General features: G+C 45.7%; 1 protein-coding gene across 1 annotated transcript in view; it reads right to left on the reverse strand.

The window, feature by feature from the left end:
* Positions 1 to 961: 961 nt before the first annotated feature.
* The window catches only part of LOC307087072 (apoptosis-stimulating of p53 protein 1-like), a 51,686-nt gene continuing 42,407 nt past the window's right edge, over positions 962 to 10,240 (reverse strand). Inside the window, exons 14-23 of the mRNA XM_079752512.1 lie at positions 10,023 to 10,220; positions 9,149 to 9,299; positions 8,933 to 8,970; positions 8,472 to 8,663; positions 7,184 to 7,389; positions 6,410 to 6,551; positions 6,109 to 6,259; positions 5,758 to 5,924; positions 4,069 to 4,268; positions 962 to 2,220 (exon numbers count right to left, since the gene is read on the reverse strand). Of these exons, the coding sequence (XP_079608638.1) occupies positions 2,179 to 2,220; positions 4,069 to 4,268; positions 5,758 to 5,924; positions 6,109 to 6,259; positions 6,410 to 6,551; positions 7,184 to 7,389; positions 8,472 to 8,663; positions 8,933 to 8,970; positions 9,149 to 9,299; positions 10,023 to 10,220 (1,487 nt within the window). The 3' untranslated portion in view covers positions 962 to 2,178. The remainder of the gene's footprint in view (positions 2,221 to 4,068; positions 4,269 to 5,757; positions 5,925 to 6,108; positions 6,260 to 6,409; positions 6,552 to 7,183; positions 7,390 to 8,471; positions 8,664 to 8,932; positions 8,971 to 9,148; positions 9,300 to 10,022; positions 10,221 to 10,240) is intronic.

The raw sequence follows: 10,240 nt of genomic DNA on the forward strand, positions 1-10,240 counted from the left end.
TAATTATCAGGGTCAGATTTATTTCCATTTTTAAAAATAGGTGTTATGAGACCATGATTCCAGACGTCTGGGAAGTAACCTACACTCAGGATCAAGTTGAATAATTTTAGAATAGCCAATCTGATTTTTTACTGCTGTGTTTCAACATCTCGTTTAGGATGCCGTCAATTCCGCATGATTTCTTTGGCTTAAGGTTGTTTAATTTTTCTTCCACTTGTTTTTCAGTGATATATAGATCTAAAGGGTTCTGGGAGACTTTGATGGCCAATTCTAATTTGTTTAAGTTTTCTGTAATTTGAGTTTGCTCCGAATCTGATTTGATAGGGATGTTGCTGTATAGGTTTTTGAAGTGATTGATCCAAATGTCTCCATCTTGTATAACTGGTTGGTTGGATTTGGTTTCGTTTAGGTTTTTCCAATTTTCCCAGAATTTGTTTGTGTTTATGGACTCCTCAATTATTGTCTGTTGTTTGAGTGTGTATTGAGCCTTTTTGATCTTGAGTGTACGTTTGTATTGTTTGAGCATGTAAAGAAGGTGGACGTCTGTATTGCTTGGGTCTCTGTGTTTCTGATTGGATAATTTTCTAACTTCTTTTCTTTTTTCTTGACATTCTCTATCAAACCAATTGTTCTCTTTATGTTTTTGGGGTTTGTGGCTGGATTTTTTCAATTGTGATTTATGAGCTATAGTCATAAAGATTTGGTTAATTTTTCCAACTGCATTGTCTATGCCTTCTTTACTCTGAGCATGTGGGGGGTCCAGAAAGCTGTCTCTCTCTCTCACACAAACACACACTTACAAATGGTGAAAGTAGACATGGGATTTATTGGTACTTACAGGATAGTGCGTATACTGTAGACCTTACTCTAGACCCTGTGCTTACTACAGTATTCTAATTAGTTTCTGAAGTTTGATATAAAATAGCAATATGATTATCAACACAGGCTTCTCGTTGCGTGGACCCCAGCAGGTAGGCTGTAGAGTTGTCCTGCTGACGGAAGGTGATCATTGTGGTGGGGTTCAGTTTACCATCACCAGAGGGCCCATAAAGTCTCTTAATAGATAATACAGCAGTGCTCTTTCTTGCTTCTGAGTAAAGATGATTGATTTGTTGGCACATGCCACAATGTTTGTCCAAAAAGCGCTCATGCTAGCGGGAAGAACATGAGCCTAAAACCTCTATACGATGCACCACACAAATGCATAGCAGATACAAACAGATCGGGCTTAGAACTGTGAAAGCAACACATCGTTACTGTTAAACCCTCGGGGCTTTCATGTAAAAAAAATGTTCAAGGAAAAATATACATAAAATGGTTTGCCCTCAGGCCGTTTTTATTCCTTTCCTTTTCTTCTTTCTCTGCTTTCTACCGCATCGGAAACTGTCAGTATTCGATGATGCCAAAGAATACCAAGACAAAGCCTATCCTTCCTGTCAGAGAGCGTCTTCCGACGTACATGTCCCAGGGCACAGGTAGACGATTGACCTAGTCTGGTTTGGTCGATACTCATGATACATAAAAGGAGCTCTTAATGTTATGACCGTTACCTGGCTCTAGGACGACTCCTCCTCAAAGGGTTTCTTCAACTCTAGTGGACAGACCCGAAATTACAATCAATGTGAGTGATGGACATTCATCACTCTCCCTCATCTCTTTTCTCTGTCACTCTTCAGTATCACAGTGACAAGTCACATTCTTTGAACTATTAGAACTTGAAGTGGGTGGACAATATAATATCACCATGGTCCAGTCCACTGCCCTCCACAATTAAAGGCTTTTTCACTTTTCTTCCATTTTTAGGTTTTAAAATCGAGCTTAAGTACAAATAGAAGTGGGTTTCTTGAAAAGCCATGCAGGGCTTCTTTGGATGGAAGTTGAAAGTTACTGAATGAACAGATTGAGCCATTGAGCAAGAAACGGTGCAAGTAGACAAGATTATAGGCATTGCATCCGACTGTCAGTGTTCTCGATCAGAAAACAGCACGAGCTGTTATCAAAATAAAAATTCACAATGTCCTACCCCCATCTCATTCTGTCCTTACTTATTTGTTTCATCATGCCATTGACTTTCTTTTTTAGCGTTCTACACTGTCTACTTGAGGTCTTCTCCAACATGCCAGGATCCAAGCCTCTCCTGCTGTGCTAGATTCACTCAAGATGCAGGGGGTCCAGGAGCTACGCCAGGGACCGCTGTCTGGGCTTGATCCTCGGATAGAGCTGGAGACAGAGATAGGAAAAGAGAGTTGTAGGGGACGAGAGACACAGGAAATAGATGCATGATTCTACAGACATTCTGTCCGAACCATGTGGTTCCCAAATGCAGCTAATGTTCCCTTAAACCTGCACAAACCTTTTATTTCAAGAATAAAACGTGCTCAGTCAATATATCCGGGAATATTCTTCTTACTGGTCCACTAATGATAAAGCTCTGTGGGTTCACACCAAAAGCTGTAAAGCGTTTTGAGTGATAAACGCCCATTCACTTTCTATTAGACATGAGCGATAAAGCAATAGGAGTGATAAAACGCTTGAGCGATAGCTTTAAAGCTGTGAAGCTGTAAATGAGAGTTGAAAACAGCTCAACTCTATGAAATGACCTTGTAGCGTTTCGGCTGTAAATGACCGCCAGCCAATCGGAATGTAGATGTCTCTCGCCGGCGTGGGTCCCAGTAAACATACGCGAGAACTTTAGTTCATGTAATTGCTTGCATGCTAGATTATATCTTAGTTGATCGCTATCGTGTGTGTGTGCATGGTATTTTTTATTATGGAAGAGATCCGCTGAACGGGAGCATTTGTGCCAGGCAGACACACGGCAAACTGACAAATTAGAAATAGATTTTTGTGCGGTATCTCCCTGTTTCTGAAATGCGCGCACATCTCCACCCACCGCTCGTCCGCTGGTTTCCATCAGCATTCCACTGTGCGACCATCCCTTTTGCGTAATGCCGATTGCGTATGCCCTCATACATTGTTGAAATCATATGCTGGATGCTTTATTCTTTCTATGTGTTTTTTAGTTAATGACCGGGCTATAATAAGACCACGTTGGCTATGCAAATACGACGCCCTGCAATAGCCGCAATTATTCTCTCACGCACCATGATGAAGGAACAAATGTGTGGTAGGAACTAGGTACTAAAGTTCTCGCGTATGTTTACTGGGACCCAGGCCAGCGAGAGACATCTACATTCCGATTGGCTGGCGGTCATTTACAGCCGAAACGCTACTTGCTCATTTGCATAGAGTTGAGCTGTTTTCAACTCTAATTTACAGTTTTACAGCTTTAAAGCTATCGGTCAAGCGTTTTATCGCTCCTATCGCTTTATCGCTCACGTCTAATAGAAAGTGAATGGGCGTTTATCACTCAAAACGCTTTACAGCTTTTGGTGTGAACGCACAGTAACTGAAGCTGCTGCTAGAGGCTGCTAATTAAACATGTACACAATGCAGGTTTACGCCTTTCTTCGAATAAATATTTTTTCTGCGTGGTTGGAAAAATATCCACACAATAAGCCATTGCTTGGACCTACATTCTTTTTTTTTCTAAATCATTCTCTAAATTCCTTTATTCAAAGTTTCTATATTCCCAGAAATAATCAATATGAGGACATTTTGGAAGCCTTTTGATAGCGAAATTGATGGCGCAAAAATGACTGTGGATGTTATTCTAGATACAATTGTTTTGAAGGTGCATGAATAACTATACAGGGAGGCAGAGAATAACTCCACCTTGCAGACACAAGTCTACCATTCAGGTTAAATGAGAGTATAATGGTTTCCCATGTTGTTTGGAGCCAACCATCTGTTTAAGTGACCGCATAATGTATAGAGAAAAATATCTTCAATGTATCAATGTATGAATGATTCATATATTTGTGTTTGTGCTTGTGGAATAATTCTATATCACGTAGTTATGACGCATGCCTGCGCTGGCGTTAAACTGACAAGTATTTAGTCAGATGACATTGCTCTATTGGGTTCAGTCCGGTGTGTGTATATATGTGTGTGTGTGTGTGTGTGTATATGTGTGTGGTAACTGTTACGTTACAAAAGTGTCATTACCCCAAGGAGATTCCTTGGCACGTATCCCTGGCGGTCGCCGAGCCGTGCCCACCACCACTCCGTCTCCACGTCGTCAGAGCGCCTCAGAACGGCCAGGGCTTCCCCCTCGCTGAAGGTCAGCTCATCGGACTGCTGGGAGTTGTCGTCCCAGAGAGCGTAGGCACAGCCCTTGTTCATCACGCCTAGCTTCTCCTGCACACCTGCAGCCAGAGGAACACCTCTCTGTGTATCTGGTCATTATTCCACTGGTTGTGTCTGTGTGTGTGTGTGTGTGTGTGTGTTACATTTTACATTTGTCTTTAAGAACGTTGCTGCATGTTATCCTGCTGTTGTCATTGTTAGCATCAGCTGTAGCGTCAGCTGTAGTGTCAGGACCCCCCCAAAGGCAGACGCCACCCTAGATCCCCTGCTTTTTGGGCAAAAAGAATGTACGCGAAATCAAGAGAGAGGTTGCGGCTAGCGAGCTCCCAACAGAACAAGATGGAGGCCTCGGAGAGAAGGCAACTTTGGATTCAATACGTGAGGTGATGAGCGAAGTCATGAGTGCGGGGATGGCAGCACTTCAGGCCGAACTGAAAAGAGACCTCTCCGAATTCCACACTTGCTTCCGAGAGGATATTATAAAACAAATGGATGAAAACAAGTTTGAAATAAACCGGAAAATAAAAGACGCAACAGGTCGGATAAAAGGGCCAGAGAAGCGAGTAGGGGAAATGGAGGAAAGCATGGCTGATATGGAACAATGGGCCATCAGAGTCAGGGATACTCACACCAAACTACTCGGTAATCAACAAGCACAGGACAGCGTATTGAAAAGGAAAAAAGCCAAACATTTCTCAAAGGTGCAGGAAAAATGCTGTATCCGGGCACTTTACTCCTTTCCCACTGCAAGAATAAAGGGTGAATGGTAGTTCTTTGAACTCCATAACTCTGCAGCGTGGATGCAGGCAGGGCTGCCCCGCTCTGTTTTTATTCCTCTCTCCTCCAAAGATGTCAATAGATTAGTTAAGTCTAACCACGCCACCAGCTGCCCCCTTGACCCTTGAAGCTACGAACATCACTACGGTTGTTCTATCCTGCAGTTTTGCCCAGCAAAATTTGCGCGATGTGTGTCCTGCCATTTAATGTACGCACTTATTGTATATCGTACGTCCTGGAACTTAATGTACCCACTTTTTTTTAGTTATACGTCCTTGCACTTAATGTACACAATTATTGTATATCGTACGTCCTGGCATAGTACTTAGTTGTGTAGCATCTTATCCTATCTAGCTTTGTCTTTTATATTGTTTCTCCTTCTTCAGACAAATGCTCTTATTGTAAGTCACTTTGAATAAAAGTGTCTGCTAAATGCCCTAAATGTTAATGTGTGTTTGTGTGTGTGTGTGTCTGTGTGTGTGTGTGTGTGTGTGTGTGTGTGTGTGTGTGTGCGTGCGTGTGCGTGTGTGTGTGTGTCCGTGTGTCCGTGTGTCTGTGTGTCCATGTGTGTGATTGCCATTATCTTTTGACCTCATCTAGAAATATGAAGTGTTTGCAAATGTGGAGAAACGTTAAATAAGATCCATCGAACTCAAAATGTCTCCTTCCACCTAAGCATCAATCCATTGCTAGCCATCCATACAACTATCCATCCCGCTCATCGATTCATCCATCTAGCGATTGCTTCACCCATCGGCGGTTTCCACCCACCATAGAGGAACTGGGAGCACTGGGTGTAGCCCTCCTCCATCTCTTCACATTTGTCCGCTGCTGTTTCGACATCACTGATGGTGGTGGCAAAGATGGCTGCCCCGGATTCCACCAGCATCTTACAGAGCTGTACGCTGTTACAAGACGCTGCGCAGTGCAGAGGAGTCCTAGACGTTTGGAGGGAGAAAGAGATCATAGACACCGACACGAACATTAGACCTGGCCACTGAACAGTTAGCCATTGCATAGATAGCCGGAGCACAGTTAGCCATAGCATACACTTGGCATTGATACAGTTAGCCATAGCAAAATTTGCCAAACCATAGTTAGCTATAGCCTAGTTAAACTAACCATCCATCTGAGTCAGCGGCATTGACGTTTACACCAAAGTCCAGGAGGAACTTGACAATGTGATGGTGGCCGGCACAGACAGCGTTATGAAGCGGTGTTATCCCCTCGTCGTTGGGCGTGCTTGGGTTCTCCACCTGAGAGGCCCGTGAAGAGAGGACAGAACAAAGAGTAGGGACATGAGTGTGTTGGAACAGAACCTTTCACAATATTCCACTAAACGACTAGACTAAATCAGATCTTTTGTGCATGGTGATACTTAAGACCACCGTTTGTTACAGTTCCTGACAGGAGGATCCATCACTTGCCTCATATATGATTCTCTGGACCAGGTCGAACTCTCCCTCCAACGATGCATCCAACAGAAGCGCCAGGGGGTTGAACTTCACCCTCAGACTGTGGCCGGTACGCTCCGACGTCGACTTCTTCAAGTTGGTGCGTTTCACCTGGTAAGATGTGTGTGTGTGTGTGTGTGTGTGTGTGTGTGTGTGTGTGTGTGTGTGTGTGTGTGTGTGTGTGTGTGAGTGTCAGAGAGAATGAATGTGCATCCGACGGTGATAGAGCCAAAGATCAGGAAAATGACTTAATAGTTGAATTACACTTGCACTACGTGCATTTTCATTAGCGGACGCTAGTGGCTGTAGTTGGACCAGACAATTCATTTATAGAGAAATATTCCCTGGATGGATTGACTCGTGGATCTGTGTGATTTATTGTTGGGAATCTTTCTAGTTTTGATTATTTTTCAAGGAATAAAAAGCTTCAGTAGAAAATAACTTAGTGCCAGTTCAACTTCTAATAAGGCAGAGATAGGAAAACATTGTGGAAACACTGTGGTGAAAAATGATTGGATAATATATTCTGAATATCTCTAGAAGGTAATCCGTTTAAAAGCTACCGTCGGCTGGGCGGACGACCAGCAGGCTGGAGCTGGGACTTCGATATGTTGTCTGATATGTTTCGTATGTTTTACGAGCAATGCGCGTGGTGAAATGGATCGATGCCTCTTGTGAAAGGCGTAGGTTTTGTGGGGGAGTGGTTCTCAAAGAGACGGAGATGGGGTGGGGTCTCCACCTACCTTGGGTGGGGTGGTGGTCCGGGGCGACGGGGGCGGAGGGGTGGACTGCGGTAGGCCTCCGGGGCTGTGGGTGGAGCATGGACCTCTCTGCCTCTTGTTATTGTTCTTGTCCTCTGGCCTTTGAGGTGACGGCGAGGGGGTGGTCTGCGGGGGCGTGGCCGCGCCGCCTGGAGGCGTCGACGAGGCCACCGTCTCACCGGCTGTTTCTACAGCGACGGAAGGAGGGGATGTACAACGGATGTCTGGGTTCAGGTCATGGCTCTGGACTGCGACCAAATGCTTGCATTTTGCGACCAAAATGTGAGAGCGTGCGACTGAATTTTACATCTGATCGCACATGTGGGACCAGTAAATTTGCCCTTTTTTTTTTATTTTTGCACGTTAAACGGGGAAGGGGCGCATCAACCAATCCGGATTCTGTAGCAGGCCACTGAGCGTGAGAAGGACAGGGAATGGCCGCTGTTAGTGGTTAGTGTGGAGGGGGAGGGTCCTAGAGATTCGATACGAGCGCGCGATAATGTCTCCGTGAGCGAACTATTGGCTTTTTGTGCCAGTGCGGAGACCTGCACGGGTCTTATTTTGCAAACCCGCACCCGCCCGTACCCGTAATACTTAAAACCGCATCCGACCCGTGTTCCGACGGTAGCACGAATTACATTCCGCACCCGACCAGACCCGCTATGAATTCATATCGACGCCCGACCCGCACCCGAAGGAAAATTAGACACATTAGATGGAACGCCGGGGAATAACACGATGTGGTGTTTGCCGTAGTGCTTCAGTTTGCTGTGCAAAAAAAGCACATCATCCACTGTGGACGGTTTTAATTGACTCCTCCGCTCCTGAATAACATCTCCAGCACCGGAGAAGTCTCGCTCGCAATCGCAAAACCCGTGTCTGACCTGCGCTGTTCAGGCGTCCGACCCGCACCCGTGTCCGACACATTACATTATTTTTCACCCGTTTCACCCAAATTGTGCGGGTCACGGGAGCGACGTTCGCACTCCCGTGAAACGGTCGCTTCCGTGCTCGACGAACGCATGCGCGCACACGTGGAAACAGTTGGTATGGATGAGAATCACAATCAAATGTGACCCTGAATTTCAAACCGTACATTGTAAATTCTGCATCCATTATCAAAATATGTATCAGTAATACAAAAAAAAAGAGAAAATCACATTGGCATGTTGATTTACTCTGTGTGCCCCTAACATTTCTGGTTGTGCCTCTAAAATGTTCAGTTGTAGAGGCACCACCAGAACCAACATTTTTGGGCTCACTCCCTCACCTGAACCCAGGTGAGGGCTCACTCCCTCTCCTGGGTTCAGGTGAGCGCTCACTCCTTCACCTGGGTTCAGGTGAGGGCTCCCGCCCTCCAGAGGGACGGTGTGCCTCGTATCGTCCGCAGCAGTGTGTCCTTCCTCAGAGAGGATGTTGTCTGTCTCTGGCAAGGGGCTGCCAGGTTGGTAGAAGGGGTTGCCTGTAAAAGATGAACCATGAACCATGATACCACACCTTACACCATACTGGTGCAGTCACAATGCAAAGTCTGCACTTTTGGGAAAATATTGAGCGAGTTTAATAACTCCCCAATATCTACTAAAATGAAATATTGTTTCACCAACAACACGTATAATGGGCTAAGTGCCTGACCATGAAGCCACACTCATTATGTTTAATCACTGACTGTGGGATGTATCCATAATCTATACATAATTATAGCAATCATTATTACTGTTTGTGCCTCACCTGGCCCTCCGTCGATGCCCCCGGCCAGAGTGTTGAACCTAAACGACAAAACTTTATTGACACTAACGAAGGATGTTCACAATCCAGTCAGCCATGAGAGAAGGCTTAAGAGCCTGATAATAATACTATCAATAATATATATAACATATATATAACATATATATATATATTCACATGGTGGCCTCCTCGGTTCAACGGTCAACATGAACATCTGACCTCTGGTACAGCAGCTTCTGGATGTGGGGCCCCTGGGGGCCCTCAGGCTCTGTGATGGAGCTGCGTTTCTTCAGGGGCCGAGGGGCGTTACTAAGGCGACGGCGCAGCACCTCCAGGTCAACATCGTTCTGGTAGCGCAATGGGGCGTGAGCTGGGGAGGAGAGGACCACCGTGAGTCCCCCCTCTCAGTGAAACACTTTACAGTACGGGTATATCCATCATAACCCTGGTGGCCAATGAGCATTATTGTATGGCATTTAACCCCATTACCATAGTTAACATGAACACCATGAGTAAATGATTACTAGACACATTAGTTCAGTTAATGAACTGTGAATTAATGCTTATTACTGCATTAACTAACGGTGGAATAATATACCTTTATTTATTGTAGTTCTGTCTACTGTCCTGAACTTTTCCCTGGGCACTTTTATTGTTTATTTAGATTCATGCCAGTATATGTGATCATCATCAGAGTCTTGGATCCACTCCTGAGTAGTTTTTACTGGTGTGAGCAGCTTACCTACTGGTGTGAGCAGCTTACCTACTGGTGTGAGCAGCTTACCTACTGGTGTGAGCTTACCTACTGGTGTGAGCAGCTTACCTACTGGTGTGAGCAGCTTCCCTACTGGTGTGAGCAGCTTCCCTACTGGTGTGAGCAGCTTCCCTACTGGTGTGAGCAGCTTCCCTACTGGTGTGAGCAGCTTACCTACTGGTGTGAGCAGCTTACCTACTGGTGTGAGCAGCTTACCTACTGGTGTGAGCTTACCTACTGGTGTGAGCAGCTTACCTACTGGTGTGAGCAGCTTCCCTACTGGTGTGAGCAGCTTCCCTACTGGTGTGAGCAGCTTCCCTACTGGTGTGAGCCGCTTACCTACTGGTGTGAGCTTGGAGGGGCTGAGAGGTCGGGGGATGCTGTCCACATTCGGGGGCAGGTGGAGCCGTCCCTCTACACCACCTCCCAGCATCTCTCTGTCTGCCTCCCCGCCCGTGAAACCTCCTCCACCCGACTGGTGCAAAGGTACTGGAGAGGGCGGGGCCGAGGACAGGGGGAGGAGGGGTTTACCGTAGACTGGGGGGCCAGGAGGCGAT

This window comes from Pollachius pollachius, assembly GCF_949987615.1.
Source record: "Pollachius pollachius genome assembly, chromosome: 15".
Lineage (NCBI taxonomy): Eukaryota > Metazoa > Chordata > Actinopteri > Gadiformes > Gadidae > Pollachius > Pollachius pollachius.